Genomic DNA, 17,971 nt, shown 5'->3' with positions numbered 1-17,971 from the left:
AAGGACTAGCCTCAACTCGTTCATGCCAATTTTATTTTGGCTGCGGTGCCAATTATAAGCCCTAACGATGCTTCGCTTCTATCTTACGAACTTGAAAACTCCCAAGTTGTTAGCGAGCAACACAAGAAAAAGAACTTTCAATTCTTTAAATTAATTGCGTTTTTTTGGTCTTGCTGCTTTAAAAAATAATTTTATCATAAACTTACATTTTTATTAGTCAATAATATTCGAACATTTTTTGTCCTCTTATATTATGCTGTAAATAAATTTATCAACTCCTGGTAATAAATACAGCTAATAAAGTTCTGTTAAGAACTAACTGTTCAGCAAAAAAAAGTCAATTTCTATAGACAATACATAGTGGACAAAGTTGTAGTGTCCAGAATGTAGTGTCCAGAAAGTATGGTGTGTTCCTTTTTTGCAAGTACTCGATCTAGAATTGGTTAAAACCGGTCGAGATATACATCATTGTGAAGCTGGTTTGTGCTACTCCAATGTAATATGGAATTGGTCTTTTCTGCTTTGAAGCAAATCAAAACATCGATGAAGAGCTCTATCAAGCAGGCTTGGTTAAATAATCTTCTAATATTACACATATATAAATATGTTGAATTACATGTAGATACAGAATCAGTTGTGAAAGATTTCTGCCATGGACACATTGACAGAACAAAAGCTATCGCAATAAAGAAGTAACAGCTCTTGTTCTTTCAATGTTTTTTACAGAAATCTGTATTGTCATGAGTTTTATATCGTTCGTTGAATAAAGAAAAAGCTTTGCCTACCATGAACCATAAGCAATATATTTATATGGATTTCGATGCTTACAATTGATTGCATTTATCTATACGTTGAGGGTTGTTGATGCTTAAAAGGTCCAGAGCTTCGGGGGGGGGGGGGGGGCTGCCCCATATCCCGTTAAAGAGGGGGCTAATACCGCCCCCTAAACCCTCAAGTGTTCATAACTAGTCGCCTAACATTTGCAGCCCCAACTTGCAACCAGGGAATACAGGCCTGAGTGCATAGGCTGCATGCATGCTTGCAAGTTGAAATGGAAAAAAAGGCTGCTACCACATATGCTTTTTACTGTCTGAAATCAGAAAATAACAACTGTACTTTGATTGTTTTATCATCAAAGCGGCTCAGCACTGCTGAGTCATATGCTCAGCAATATATTAACTATTATATTGAGCCACAAAGGAGTTTATCCAGACTCTATTTGCAAAGATCTTCTAATGGACTGGGAGCATCATCATCTTCTACCACCACCGACACCTCGCAAGATGATATCACTATCAGCTGCCATGAGAAATTCTACAGCCATTTCACTCACACAAAAAACATTACAATCAGCTCAAAGGAGAACTGAGGGGAGTTGAGTAATACTATCTTAAACAACAATCTGGCACAGTTTAGTTTTGTAAGTTTTGCTACACTAAATGAGGATCAGATGGTTGTTGTTCTAGTTAAGGCTTATGTATATATGAGATGCAACTGTTTTTTGCAGAGTACACAAAAGTCTAGTGTGTATGTGTAAAATGATAAGCTCTTAAAAATAAATAAAACAACTGTAACTTTCAAACTTCATATCATGAGAGAAAGGTTTGGTGCAGGACAACTAAATTAAAAATAAATGAAACAACTTTAAAGGTTTTCAAACCACTGTAAATTTAATATTTCATAACTTTCAGCGACGTGTAACATTGTTTGAAACCCGAAATAATTTTTCCCATTAAAATAAGACTATGTAAATTTATTTTTAATTAAGTGGTCCTGCACAAACCTTTTCCTCATGATATGAAGTTTAAAAGTGACAGTTGTTTGAAAAAAGTTTAAAAACTTCTAAAGTTGTTATTATTATTTATTTTAATTTATTTCAATTACACCAAACACTTTTCTCTTGATATGTAGTTTGAAAGTTGGAGTGGCAAATGTTGTTATATGTTAAATAAAAATAAATTTTCTGTCCAGACCTTTTTATTGTAACCATTTAATTGTATTAATTTTTATTGCAATCAAAGCTAAACAGATTATATTTAGCCATTCCTTGCTAATGGTTTCACATTTACATTTAAACACATTTACAGTTTTATTTTTTTTCCTAATATATTTCAACAAAACACTTCTTTCATTATATGAAATTTAAAAATTGTAGTTTTTTGAAAAATCTTGAAAACTTTTACAGTAGTTTTCTTTTTCCTCTTCATTTATTTGGACTGCTTAAAAATGTTTTCTCATGATATAAAGTTTAAAAGTTAGAATGGTAAATGTTGTATACGATAAGTTAAATGAAAATAAATTTTCTGTCCAAAGACTCTTTTATTACCCGGGCAACGCCGGGTAGTACAGCTTGACAACTAAATCATATAATCAAGTTATCAATATGTATGTATTGTTATTTATCAAATCTCAATAAAAACCACAACTATTTGTTGAAGTTGTCTCCCTTGTGTCTGTAGAAAATACATTTTATAGCATAATGCATCTATTCACTTGTGTAATAGTTCAGTGAATAGGTATGAAATACATTGACATTATCACATTGTATATAAAACAAAGTTAAATAGTTGTTTAAAAGCCTTTAGGTCACCTTAGACTGCCACGCACACAGTACATGTGTAAATGGCAAATGTCGCCGCCAATAAATTTGATGCTGATCGAGTATTGGCAAGGTTGGCCATTCCGACAAAATGAATTTTTAAAGACATACATTACAGCTATCTTTTGGAACAGTCAAACCCTGTTCTGCTTTTGGTTTCTTAAAATAAAAAAATTCAACAATTCAGCATCACAGGCATCGGACTATTGTGGGCGAGTTCTATGGAAAGACAAAATATATATGTATATTTACATTTATATTCATATATATACATACATGTACATGTGTACATAGAAGATTGATTGTTATAGTTCGACACTTGTCTTTTAAAAACTAAATTTAATAGCACCTGTTTCAGTTAAAAACATAGCTTTAAATAATATATTACATGCACCAGAAAAAGACAACAAATAGATGACTTGGCTTGCCTAAAACGTACTATGCTTAAATTATGGCCACCTAAGAATACAATGAGCAACAAACTTGGCCTGCAAACACAAACGTACATGTACATGTGTACATAGAAGATTGATTGTTATAGCTTGACACTTGTCTTTTAAAAAGCTCTTCTTCTGTCAATGTGTCCATGGCAGAAATCTTTCACAACTGATTCTGTATCTATTTCAACATCTTTATATATGTGTAATATTAGAAGATTATTTAGACAGCCTGTCCCATGGTTGTTCCTCATCGATGTTTGGATTTGCTTCAATGCGGAAAAGTATCTCTTCCACACTGCATTGGTGGCAGGCAAAACCAACACTAGATTAGTGAGCCTCCACTTCATCGCTAGAGTGCAACGTTACGCTAGAGCACTAGTTAATTAGTTGTTGGAAATTCCAAGTGAATGAGTTTCACTGAATTTCAGACTGAAATTCTTACTAATTAGCCACCGAAGATCACTAAAAAGTTGAGGCGACTCAGCTGCCCAGCAGCCTCAGGGAATACGGGCCTGTGAATTTTAGTGCCACGTAATGACTTCCACCATGTACACTAAACCCATTTTGCAATTTCCGAGATTTTCACAGAAGAAAAGTGCTCCGGATGGTTGGACGGTTCCGGAGTCTCCTAATAGGACAATACAGTACTGCGATATAGCAAGGGTTATCACCTACGATATAGCAAGGGTTACCAAATACGATATCACAAGGGTTACCATAATTATACGATATAGCAAGGGTTACCAAATACGATACCGCAAGGGTTACCACATACGATATAGCAAGGGTTGCTAAATACGATATTACAAGGGTTACCACAGACGATATAGCAAGGGCTACCGCATACGATATACACTATGTTTCCATAGCTCGCATGAAGCGCATTTGGGGCTGTGCGCAAGTCGAGTTACAACTTCGCAATTGAGTATTTCAATGAACATCTGCACGATGCAGATTTAAAGCCAGCGCTTGACCCCATAGGTCATGTATTAATCTAATTAATGACTCTATAAATAGCTACTCAGTCTAGTCGCGCTAAGCAATTTCGTTTGGAACATTGGCGCATTGAGATGGCTCAATTTAAACCATAACTGTCACAAACAACTTTTATTGTATTTACTAGGTAAATCAGACACGCTGATTCCAATTTTGTACTCAAAATAAAGATTAGTCCACTAACCTTCAAAGTCATTTAGGCTTTTTTAAAGCGTTTCAATATCCGTTTCGAAAATAACACAATCGGCATTACAAGCTCCACCCATAAATATGTGACGAAACCTAGCTTTTTCAGAAACGAAAGTTAGGAAGGTTTAGTCCGATTTAGAATAATAGAGATGGGTGTCTTAAAACCCATTATTATCTAAATCCAGCCTGTAAAATAATTTCAGTTTTTTATGAAAGGGATATAAACTATTTAAAATTGCTCGCAGCTTGTTACATGACGTTTAAATGGGCTGGACGCCGAGGAAAATGAGCTCAAAAAGCGCGGTTTTATCACGAGCTAGCGTTGTTATCGCGCTTTTTAAATATGCAATGCTAAATAGCTTTTCTACCTTTCAGAAAAGACTGATACTATTTTTAAAGCTGGATTTAGATATTAATAGATTTTAAAACACCCATCTCTATTATTCTAAATCGGTCTAAACATCTTTACGTAACTTCTGTTCCTAAAAAGCTAGGTTACGTCGCGTATTTATGGGCGGAGCTTGTTATGCCGATCGTGTTGTTTTCGAGACCGATATTAAAACGCTATAAAAAATCTTTTATTACTCTGAAAGTTAGTGGCCTAATCTTTATTTTGATTACAAAATCGGAATCAGCATGTCTGATTTACCTAGTAAATACGATAAAAGTTGTTCGTGGCAGTTATGGTTTAACAAAATTTAATCAAAATTTAACAACTGAAGCGTGAAAACGTTTAGAATAGCCTGCACGGTATTTTAATGCGAATCATTCGCAAGTGCCATTTCCATCATTCGGAAACATGATGAATCCGTATCGGAGACCGCTGTGCCATTTGCCATTGGAAAAGCTATATTCTTTATTTTCCTTGTGAAGTGCCTATTCATTCATTTCTTTCTAATTCTTTTTTAGACATTCTCATCAATCTGAATCAACTTAAATTTCTATCACTCTCTTACTCACTATTACTCTGAAATATCTGTCCATGAACGCCCTCGAGTTCATCATCATAATCCACGTATTAACTCCTGTGTCTATGTCCTATGTCTATGTCTTATGTCTATGTCCTGTGTCTATGTCCTGTGTTTATGGACAGATGTAAATATATTTCAGAGTAACAGTGAGTGAGAGAATTATAGAAATTGAAGTTGATTCAGATTGATGAATAATATTTAGAACTGAAGTATAACTTCTGCTTGTGTTATTTTAACACACAAACTATTAAACATGGTGTATGATTCCATCAGCTATGCAACTTTAAATCATAAGTCAATTTCAACATATGCTAATTGAAGTTTTCAAGATAACATAGTTCGTTTCATAAGTTAAAGTGAAGAGGCTGTCGAACGTAAACAGAGAACATAACAAATCACAAAAGAATGTGAAATATGTAAGCTACGGGTTGGTAAACACTGTATACCAGTATGCTAGGGTTCTCCTCTCGTCGATTATTCATTGACTCTGTGTACATAGATCTATGGCATGACCGAGGCATAGCGAATATGTGGGGAATTTTCCTGATATTTTGTCATACATCCATGACAGTCTGTGCAATGTGCACCACTTTATCGATGTTGACTGGCTGCCACGGATTACTTTGATCTATACTTCCCTTCACGATAGTTGCTAGTATTTCATGACTTTCATAACATCTTTATACTAGTACTTCATCACTTCAGCAACTACATTGTGTAGTGATAACTCTATGCTTCAAGTATTAGCTGATGTAAATGCATTGTGTAGTGATAATTCTATGCCTCAAACTATTCACTGATGTAAATGCATTGTGTAGTGATAACTCTATGCTTCAAGTATTAGCTGATGTAAATGCATTGTGTAGTGATAATTCTATGCCTCAAGTATTAGCTGATGTAAATGCATTGTGTAGTGATAATTCTATGCCTCAAGTATTAGCTGATGTAAATGCATTGTGTAGTGATAATTCTATGCCTCAAACTATTCACTGATGTAAATGCATCTGGGTCGGTGAGTGTGAACATTGTTAGCACAGATGATGTGTGATATTACGGCCAACATACTACAATACAGCGTGGGCCCTAAGTTAGTAAAAACTTCACCTAGTCTAAGTTTGGTGAGTTACAGGGGGTATTTATCACCCCTTACACTTCCAAACCAACATATCACCTAGCCTAGACTTCCATTCATGTGTCTCTAAGGAGCAGTAACAACCAAATCTTTTACTAATTAGTAATTATTGCTTTATGAATTTAGCTTTCCTACTCGTAGTTTAACTTTTTATATATCCTAAGGCTACACATGTATGTGTAACTATATGCGGTGTTTCTTAAAATGTTATGTTTTATGTCGGGTTCTTATGCTAATACTTGCTCCAACAGACAAATGTGTTGAACGAATTATAGACCAAAACAAAAAGAAACTCATAGTAGAAATTGTACTGTTTAATTTAGTAAAAGGAAAAGCATACAGGCTTCTCATGTAGTGGCCTGGCTTTATCAACGCCCCGGAAGAACTTGCTTTCTCAAAAAAACACTAATCTGCTTTTTGCAAATGTCGCGATGCAAAAAGAACAGACAATTCCTTGCCTTTGTGTTATAAAAATACCATAGCAATATTAAAACTAATCCCTTGCAACCTAATTAGATGCTAGACCTAAGCAACTTTGTGACTAGGCCTGCAAGCTAAATGTGACAAAGAGAAAGAAAACAAAAGCCCTGGTTTCTGCCTTATCAAGTTACTATATTAGCACAAATGCATAAGAGATGAAGCAGCCTTTGCTACTTTCGGCAATATCTTCACGGTAACGGCATGTATTTAGGCTTTTGTATTTTTTGTCGATTTATTAAATGAAAGTTGAGAGAGCAAGTGTATGACTGACCTGAAAAAGAAGGAAGATAAGAGCGAGCTCGTATAGAATGCTGACGCAAAGCAGGAGTCTCCAGAAGGCTGTAAAAGAGCGGATGACTCCTTAATCAAAGCTACCAACTTAATAAACCATGATTGAAAAGAAATGTTTATTTAGCGTTATTAACCAGAAACAAGTAAACCATCCAATCAACAAGCTGGTCAGTCAGGAGACAAATGATGATTTAATATTGGAAGAACAACACAAATTAATTAATACTTCATTTACACGGAGACCCAATAATTTAGCAAGCTTTTTTACCAGGATGTGGGCGACAGAATGGGCCATCCGGTGTCTGAGTGACTCCGACTAGAAGAAACGTCAGAGCGCAAGCTATTACTCCCCTGCAATTGTAAAGCATTCTCAATAACAGTTATTGGGATTCTGAATGGAAAAACACTTTTTAAATTCTGGAAATATATGCTAGTGTAAATGACAAAATGTTAAACATCAAAAGAAAGGGACAAAAATGTAGCATTGACGAGTTGGAGCGACGAAATCGTTCATGAGAGTTAATCAGTACATAGCGTACATAATAGTAACCCGATTTGCGTTGATCTATTACCTATGATTAAAAGACTATATATGTTTACTCAGCGTGTAGTTTCTCCACCGGATATTACAGATTCGCATTGTACTTGTAATTCATAATTCTGTTTGGCTGAGAAAAATGTTATGCCTTATGTCACAGCTCGCACGGGAGTGTTTTTATTTCCCAAAACCATTTTTTTTCAATCAAAACGATTGATGAAAAACTAAACATGATTATATCGGGATAAATGAATACAATTCTAAAATGCTGTCAGATAATGTTTCAGTTTAAAACTACAAACGAGTGATGGAACAAAACAGTTAAAAACTTAGTGAATACATAAAACCAGTCATTCCTAAGTGAAATAGATCTAGTTATTAAAGACTTCTCTAATGTTTATACTATGGTTATCCCTAATAGTTCATGACATAACCCAAATACACCATAGTGTCAAGCCTGCAAAAGTGAGCTGTAGCACCTGTGCTAATAATGCAAGGTTTGACGCATTCGAATAATCTACGAGCTGAACGAGCACACACCCTCGACACGGGCCTAGGCCACCCATGTAAAACAAATATTTAAACTGGTAAGTAAGGAGAGGGGTGGGCACCAAGTAAATACTGGTTCTGCAAATGAAAGATAGGATACACAGAGTTGATGGTTAAGCAGATATAATTGATGTTTGGAATAACTATATTCAGCTTGAAGCATCAGTGCCCTACTAGTAGTGCCAGCCTAGTAACGCCAGCCTAGTATTGCCAGATTAGTAGTGCCAGCCTTGTAGTGCCAGCCTAGTAGTGCGGGCCTAGTAGTGCCAGACTACTAGTGCTAGCCTAGTGGTGCCAGCCTAGTAGTGCCAGCCTAGTAGCGCTGGCCTAGTAGTGCCAGACTATTAGTGCTAGCCTACTAGTGCCAACCCCTACAGTGCCAAATATGACTATAGTTGAACTAGAGTATGTAACAGGGACTGAAAATCTATAGTTCCATCATTTGAAATATTATACAAACCAAACTGCAAGAAAAATTTGTAAATCCATGCCGTATCATACACAAAATCTATGCTCTAGTAAACATTCACGTGTAAAATTACACACTTGAAGAGTTAATTTGGAATGGACAGACTTTAATCATATGACAGATTAATTTAAAAGCTATATAACTTCCAATTGCCAAGGGAAAATTTGCTAGAAGTCACTATCAGGGATAAGCGTAAAATATATAGAAGTTTTAAACACAACTTAAATATTACTTCTACTCGAAGATTAGCTATATAGACACATTTTGACCTACATATAAAGTTACCTTTTAAAGTTGTATGAATTATCATGCAAGGTCGGGTCCTCAAAGATGGCAAGATAAACCATGGAAGCCAAAAAGACTACCAGAGTAAGCACTGTGTGAGCCCGCCTACAAGCAACAAAAGTAAGTAACAAGTGAAGTTACCTACAAACAACAAAAGTAAATAACATCTGAGGTTACCTACAAACAACAAGAGTAAGTAACAAGTGAAGTTACCTACAAACCAGAGTAAGTAACAAGTGAAGTTACCTACAAACAACAAAAGTAAATAACATCTGAGGTTACCTACAAACAACAAGAGTAAGTAACAAGTGAAGTTACCTACAAACAACAAGAGTAAGTAACAAGTGAAGTTACCTACAAACAACCAGAGTAAGTAACAAGTGAAGTTACCAACAAACAACAAGAGTAAGTAACAAGTGAAGTTACCTACAAACAAGAGCAAGTAACATCTGAGGTTACCTACAAACAAAAGTAAGTAATCTGAGGTTACCTACAAAACACAAGAGTAAGTAACATCTGAAGTTACCTACAAACAACAAAAGTAAGTAACATCTGAGGTTACCTACAAACAAGAGTAAGTAACATCTGAGGTTACCTACAAACAAGAGCAAGTAACATCTGAGGTTACCTACAAACAACAAGAGTAAGTAATCTGAGGTTACCTACAAACAACAAGAGTAAGTAACATCTGAGGTTACCTACAAACAACAAGAGTAAGTAACATCTGAGGTTACCTACAAACAACAAGAGTAAGTAACAAGTGAAGTTACCTACAAACAACAAGAGTAAGTAACACCTGAGGTTACCTACAAACAACAAGAGTAAGTAACATCTGAAGTTACCTACAAACAACAAGAGTAAGTACCATGTGAGGTTACCTACAAACAAAACTCGGAGAGACTACTGATTTTATTTAAGACCAAATATCTGATAGTTGGAAATTTTAATAAAATAATTTACTGTCGACGTTTAAACGTTCAAGCAACAGAATGACATTTTATCATAACATACAGCGATGATAAAAACCGAAAAGCCCTACCGGCTATGTTAGCCCCATTGACCCAATTGTAAAAACTGTTTCTCTCTTTCTTCCTTAACAAATTGACAAACAACCAACAACATAAATGATATAGAGTTTATTACAAAATGAATCCTAAGTTTGCTGACAGAACACAAAAAATAAGCAGTTGCAAAGAACACATTGTTAAAATACCAGAAGAAAGTCATCGTTCCATCATCATAGACAGGATGAGAGCGACGAAGTTGCTTCTGGTACTGCCATTCCCACTCCCAGTCATGGGCAGTGGCTGGCAGCTTCGCGAGTGCCCGTCGTGGAGAATTGCTTCCATCTGATTCTATTTCATCGCCAACATCCATCACCTCTTCTGAAAATTAGGCGTTTCTAATAATTTAAAATATAACACAAAATTGAACATTTGATACAGCTTTACGGGTTATTTACAATTTGTAGCCAGACAATAGGCTACCTAATACTGATTACTTAAAAAACTGGTAAAGTGAGATTAGCACAGAGGAAGATGTTTATTAAAAATGCATCTAAGATGAAGATGTCAAGTATGAATGTTAACTAACGAGAAACAACATGTTGTAGAGTGCATAAGTCTTTCAAACATGTTTTATATGCTACTGTTTCATTTGCTAGGTTTACAACTTTTACAACTACATGTGTTCCAGAAGACAAATGTTTACTTCTTTAATTGGGGCTTTTAAAATAATAAACTTGAAGTAATACTTTGCTAATACTCTCAAAACTTTCGACTACATAATTATCCTATTTAACCCTTTTAGTGCCATCCATGTATAAATTTAGCTATCGGCCTAGTGCCAGCCATTTTATCGAAAATTGCCGATATTGCTTCATGATATGTATACAATATTTTTTCAACTTCAAACTCTATCTAGATCATCTTTTGTAACATATTTTATTTTGCCAACATTTTAACTACCACTGCTATGCAAAAAATTCAATGTACCTATACTCTGTGCGATGATAATGCTATGAGAAGCGATCGCTACGAAGGTAAGACGATCCTCCACAATGTTCCTTACTCTTACAAAACTATTACTTTCACAGCTATCAGAGTCACTGCTGCTACTTTAATTATCTGTATAATCACGAAAATCTAAATCTGAATTGGTTATAACGTCATCGACTAATTTTACAGAGATATTTTCGGACAACGTTGTCAATATCATGAAAGTCCTAAAGACCGTGGGTTATGTTGTCAACGACTAATAAAATGAAGTTACTACGCAAATGCTGAGAAAGTCGCAATTATGCTTCTATGGCACTCGGCCATAGAAAATACATTTATGCGTCTATGGCATCGAAAGGGTTAAATGGAACAAAACCAGATATGATTGTATAAAGCCAACAACAATTTGATAGCAAATCAAGAATTAGCAAATTCAGTATAAAATTCTATGTAGAGAACTGTATGAACTATGCAAAGTACCAGTTTACTAGAATTAAGCTGTAAATTTTTGTTATACAGTACAGTCATACTTCGACATACGAACTTAATATGATCTGAAACTGAGTTTGTACTTCAATTTCCTCGTGTCTACACGCACTATTTCCAATATAAAATAACTAAATGCAAATTAATTCGTTACCATACTATAAAAAACCGTAAAACAGGATATTAGGAAAAAAACTGTTTTCAAGTGTTGTAATTCAGTACTTACGCTAACAAAGTAACAAATACTTAGTTGTTAAAATCTGCAATAAAAGGTAACATTACCATGTACACTAATGTTTTTACCTTTGAAACAGACGCAGTGGCAAGCAGTGGTCAGAGAACGACTTGACAGCAGCGCGTTTGACACACTTCCCTTTTGACACACACACTTCACTACCCTACCTAACAGAAACTTGGAATTTAATTTAAATGAATTTAGCTTACTAGAGACACACTTGAAGTTAAGTTTTAATCTTTTACTAAACTTACTTTAATTTACCTGTCTTAATTGTTTATTGTGTACGGTTTCATTTTTACAATAACTAATAACGAGTAACGCCAAATGAGCGAGATCAAGCATTTGTCATTGGAGGGGCTTCGGCGAATAGCATATCGGCATATTTGTTATTCCGAAGTAATCTGCACATCAACTGCCAAATGTGAATTTTGAGCGAAACTCTTGTTGATATGAAATGGAAAAAATATTTCGTATGGACAGGGGCAAAAAATCATCGCGTTCTACATCGTAGGGCGAAAAAAATCGAATAACAGGGTCATCATGACCCGAGGGCACACTGTATATTACTCTTGTCATGAATTTGTCGGAGACCTATATATTAAAAAAGGAATGATACAAACTTCATTGCATCAGCTAGTGATATTAAAATTTGATAAAACATCTTTGATGAAATTATTGATGCAACATGATTAGGCGATTCGTAAAACTCTCAGGGTTAGTAATGTTCACGATACCTATTATGACAACATAAATAAAGGCAGACAGCATTAGGTAAGGTTGCAGAACCATACCATAAGAAAATTACCACCATATAATTACAACAGAGTTACCTGAAAACGTTAACTGACCCAGGACAAAAAACTGACAAATTCATCAAACTTAAATTTTTGTTCTTGCATGTGTGATAACGACTTTTGTAAAATTTCAGGTCCACCATTGAGCTACTCGAGTTAGGATTCCATAGTATGAGTGATACTACTTTATAAAAACTAGTTAGTAAATGAATCAAGATTCCTAAGAGATGTTCGTTTTGATGTAACTAAACAACAACTGGTACATTTTTCCTTGTTAGCTGTCATTTTTATTGGCCCATGTGTAGCTGATGCCCATTCATTCCCAAATCATCGCCTTCATGAAAAAAGTTTGTTGAAAAAATGTTATGTATAGCTCTTTAAAGAGCCCTGTTAGAGAAGTTTGCTGCATCTATGCAACATTAAATGTTTACATGATTAAATGTTTTGCCAAACTTATTCTTATGTGAATCTTATGTGAATTTTGTTGCAAGTCAACCTTTAAGAAAAAAGTGTGTCTTATGCGTGGGAATTTACGGTAATACAAATATTTAATAGTATGCGATGTATCTTTACTTTTAAAAGCCTAACACCTTACAAATAAAAACTAACAATTCCCACAGCAACAACATGCCTAAGCGTGCTACAGATTAAAGCCCTGTGTTCAGCAAGCTGAGCATAGGGCGACATGAAAATACAGACATACCTCTACATACGAGTGCTTCAACATATGAGAAACTCGAAATACGAGCTGACTTTCTAGCAAATTCTTCCCTGAGATACGAGTAATATTTTGAGATTCTTGATGGCCATTAAACTATATGGCCAAGTATGCAAAAAGCTGCTTTCGAGAACAGTATCACTCGGTCTTTCTCCTTGATTTAGTTTAAAAAAGCTTTTAAAAGGTTGGCTAAAGGTTGTGGTGAACAGGAGGCAAAAACTGCTTAACCGGAAACAAATACTAAAAAATATGATAAAATTAAAGTAAGTTATTGAAGTTAAATTCAAAGTTTCTATTACGCAGGGTTCAAAAGGTCAGTGTACCGAGCGTGTTGCTCTCAAGTCTCTCTCTCAGACAACCGTTATGCACAACGTCCGTCTCGAAAGTAAAAACGCCATACAATTGATTACATAGTGATGTTACATTTTATTGCAGATCATATCAACAAAATAGGCATTGTAATTTCTGAATTACAACAACAAAAAACACGTTTTTCCAGTGATATGTCCTGTTTAGGTGGTGTTTTCAGAGTAAGGTAACAGATTAATTTGTACTTGCTTATTTGATATAGAAAGTAATGCCTTGAGATGCGAGTGTATTGACTTATGAGCTCAGTCTCAGGATGCATTAAGCTCGTATGTCGAGGCATGACTGTATGTCTTTGTATTATTCATCAATTGACGAGCTGACTGGAGCTGTATCATAGAATTGCACTGCTTAAAATGGAGACTATCTTAGTTGTTTGACCATTTATTGACAGAAGTTGGGATCGCTGTATATGTATAATTGTCTTTAATCCATTAGGCAGTCCATTGATCCACTATGCTGCACATTTTTTGTGTGATCAACTTGTAATCATCCTTAATGTGCCTAGTGCTCTGCTGATTAAACAACACATATTTTCTGCAAACTCAAGTTTTTTCCCTCAACATTGATTTTGCTGATATTTGTATATGACACATAATGACTGATTCCAGCAGACAATGTAATGTAAGGATTACTCTGCTTTCCAGCTAACTCTGTCTTTGGTCGACACTTGTTTTTTGATTGCTAATGGGAGCTGAATAAACTTTTTGTGGGACAGCAATCTTCTGGCTTTTGCAATCTTCTGGCTTTGGCTACCAAACTCTAGCTTGTTTGCTCCCTTTAACCATAATTATTGTAGGGACAGGTGGGAGACGTTGCAAAAAAATATGCAATTTTGACTATAAAGTTTTACTAAAAAATTGGAATATAATTTAAATAATCACATAGAATGCAAAAATATGTTTTATATACGTATGCCAAATAGCAATTCTGCTAGTTGTATACTTTAGAAAGTATCACAAAGGTACTAATTACATAATTGGTGTGTCAACGTGCCCCGGTAGGGGGTACGTTGAAACACCCAATGAAGCAAGTTGAAACGTCCTTGACTTTCATAGTAAATTTCAGTTTTAGAATTGCGTTTTCTTGAAATTTATTTTCAACCAAACAATTCAAATTTCTACTGATTATCTGAGTAAGAAAAACTTGAGAGAGTTGGCTATGAACTTCCGAACACTGCGTACAACAATCGCGACAAACAAGCTTCCACAGTAAAACAAAACATATGTACATGTTGATCTAAAGAACAAACTTTTCTTTCTATATGTTAGCATTTGCAGTCATAATATCAATCATATCCAAAAATTTAGGGGTTTAAAGCTTCAACACTATTCGACCTGATCTCCTCTATAAGAACAGAGGGGCAAGTTTGAGACATGTGCAACTTGCCCCTTTATTTATATCACTAAAACATGTTGCAACTTGCCCCATACCCTTTGTGATTCAACGTGCCCCACATGACTCTGAGTAACCAAAATGATCATCCCAACTCAGGATGATGTAACATCATGGAGTTGGCGGGTGCATTGTGAAGAGAACATGTCTATAGCCGCCTCCACCTACCTTTGTTAACATCCATGGGATAATGTACAAATAAGATATGCAATTCTCTAAATTTGGATACAAAAATAAAAGAACAAAATTTTACCAATACATATTACAAAATCATATCTTACTTAAATTGCTGTTCTTTTAATTTCATGCAATCAAGATATCTCATAAGATGACTTAAAAAGCTCTTTAGTCAGTGAGGTAAGAATTCAAAATTATGTAAACAATCAAGAAATTTGAGGTGTGTTTCAACGTGCCCTTCGTTGCAACGTGCCTCACTCTTCTCTACAGTATCTAAAAGATCTGTCATCCGAATTGCTAATCTTTCTTGCATTAGCACTCCCATCAAACCCCATTCAGTTAATCAGATAGCTTTATGTATCGATTCGAATATCATCAAAGTACCCCTAAACAATTGAAATAATAGTTAAAACTTTTACACATTTAAGGCGAAATCTGAACACACGTTTAACCAGCAATTACGCCAAATTTACCAATGTACTAATGTACATTGAATTTCGTAAACCTGTTTGGAAGAACGACAGACAAAATCAGCAACTAAGGTTTTTTAGAAAAGGTGGTTGGTAGTTGAACGAGAATAATTGCCATAATAACTTTCAAAGCTCAAAGAACATGCTTTGCATACAGTTACGATCAATCAATGAGAGTATAACAAGGGCTGACACTAACTAAGCAGTCAAAACATGTAAACACGATGAAATACGTGTAAATTTAGTGACAACTGACAAAACCTACAGTTTAGTCAAAACCTTCAGATGGTTTATAGTACATGTAATTTTTTTTATTTCTGACGTTTGTCCAATGAGGTCGCTGGCGAGATCGGGCGTTGCAAAACTTGCACAAAACTGAAAACTGCAGTCTATGTCCTGTAGGTTAGCTATTTTGGGAACATCGTTAGAAAATGATTACGTGCACTTGCTTGCGGACATACCTCCATATACGTACTCCATACACAATAGCAAAAAGACCGAAGATCAAAGGCTACGATATTTTGCCACGCTTTTGAAATGGCTCCAACCAATGGTATAAAATGTTTATATCATTGTTCCAACTAAAGCAGCTTGAACATGTTGAAGTTTGAAAGCCTTATCCACCAAATTACAAAAGGTTGTGCAAAATTTTTAAAATGCTTTGCGTTGTCGTTTAGTTTTTAAATAGCTGTAACATGTACAACTAGTTCTTAGTAAGCAATGACCGTTTTCAATACAGCGATTACTGACGTTACTGTGCAAGATCGCCTAAGCTGTGAGTTGCTTCCCCTCACCCAAAGAGAGCACAACTAACCAAGGAGGATTTTTCGCTGCAAGCTAAACACTTCTTTAAGCTAAACACTGCTGTTCAAACCTCAAGGTTTAAGCTACACTCTGAATAAGCTCTGAAGAGACAAAACGCTCTATGTTTGTTACTGTTGGTGTAGTCGAGCATCTTATGTTTGACAGTGTTTGCTAATAATGTTTAGCTGTCAGCTGGGCAGCCCTTCATTTCCCTTACAGTCCTTGGTTGTAAGCTTTGGAGTTTGCAGAAATAAAAGCTGTTGGAAACTTTTCTTCAAGCCTTGCTAGATTAAAATAAAGCTTATAACACACCATTTTCAAATTGAACTAAACTACTAGAATTAACATTTACAAATGTGATAACAAGTGAAAACAAATTTTGATATTTTGAAGCGCATAGCCAATGCTAAGTAATAAATTAAACCTTAAGCATCCATTAAGGTTTCAGTGATGAGATTTAGATTTGTTAAATTTAAATTTCATCACTTTCAATTTAATCTTTCAACATTTAAATTTAACCTTTTAATTTTGTTACAATCGTGCAGGGTTTGGTCGAGTTTACATGTTGTGCTTTTTTTGTCTTTCTCATCTACTTAGAGTTTCAATCCTAAAATGCATTTTTTAACTTTAGGGAGGCATTTGACGTATATAAAGCGTATTGGGAACTTGAAAATTTTTTTAGAATTATTCTTTAAAACCACTTTACACCCATTATCTTCACTACTTCATCTGTATCCGGTGTGGTGGTATTTCAGTATCGTATTAGCCTTCATCTGTATCCGGTGTGGTGGTATTTCAGTATCGTATTAGCCTTCATCTGTATCCGGTGTGGTGGTATTTCAGTATCGTATTAGCTATATTTGTAGATTAAAAAGGTAAGCAACTTATATAATTAATCGCTCTCCATTTTTATTTCTTAACCAGCCTTTGTATTGTTGTACAACCTGTTTTAAGGCTGTTCAGTTAATCTTTTTGAAAGTATTCCCTTTTTCAAACTGCCAATTTGCTTTCCAAATAAAATGCATTTCATAAAACTTCTGTCAGAAGTATATGTAAAACTAAACATGCTCAATATTTCGGTGAATGCCAGAAAGGGTAGACAATTTAAACTTATCAGTTTCCGCCTTTTCAAGCAATCACTCTAACTCCACCTTCCACTCTCGAAGCAGTCATGGTATAACGACGAAGTGACCCTGGCAACGACCCTGGCAACGCATACAGATGTAAGGGTTACGACTCCCTAGAGAACTATATTTACTGCTCAGCAGATGCCGTCTATGTAAAATCCACTCGTTGCACTATTTATATGTAGTGTATTGATCTCCCACTGAGCTTCCAAGTGAGACATAACCAACAAATGTGTCTCTTATCATTACCTCTATTGAATTTCTCTGCCTTTCTATATGAGTGGAACTTTTCTCCGGTCATTGAACGATTAGAGCAATACACGAAATCGATATAACGACCTCACAGTGTTGGGAACTCCTAGAAATAATGTCTGTGATTTGAGGGTCATTCGAAGTGCGAATGATAGATATTGCAAGCTGTTGAGCTGTATGGGCAGGTTTTTATTAAACTTCTGATACT

The 17,971-nt window shown here is 35.2% G+C and overlaps 1 protein-coding gene across 2 annotated transcripts in view; it reads right to left on the bottom strand.

Annotated features, from left to right (window-relative positions):
* Positions 1–15,903, bottom strand: part of LOC137393013 (phosphatidylserine synthase 2-like) — a 31,025-nt gene extending 15,122 nt beyond the window's left edge. Inside the window, exons 1-5 of one of the 2 annotated variants that reach the window (XM_068079391.1) lie at positions 15,846–15,903; positions 10,153–10,324; positions 8,940–9,044; positions 7,367–7,449; positions 7,079–7,146 (exon numbers count right to left, since the gene is read on the bottom strand). In XM_068079391.1, coding sequence (XP_067935492.1) covers positions 7,079–7,146; positions 7,367–7,449; positions 8,940–9,044; positions 10,153–10,316 — 420 coding nt within the window. In that variant the 5' untranslated portion in view covers positions 10,317–10,324; positions 15,846–15,903. Of the gene's footprint in view, positions 1–7,078; positions 7,147–7,366; positions 7,450–8,939; positions 9,045–10,152; positions 10,325–15,841 lie in introns of both variants that reach the window. The other variant, XM_068079392.1, reaches the window with a different exon arrangement.
* Positions 15,904–17,971: the final 2,068 nt, after the last annotated feature.

The sequence above is a fragment of the Watersipora subatra genome, chromosome 4 (genome assembly GCF_963576615.1).
Source record: "Watersipora subatra chromosome 4, tzWatSuba1.1, whole genome shotgun sequence".
NCBI lineage: Eukaryota > Metazoa > Bryozoa > Gymnolaemata > Cheilostomatida > Watersiporidae > Watersipora > Watersipora subatra.
The sequence above is the reverse complement of the archived record's forward strand: the minus strand, read 5'-3'. Positions and strand labels throughout refer to the sequence as shown.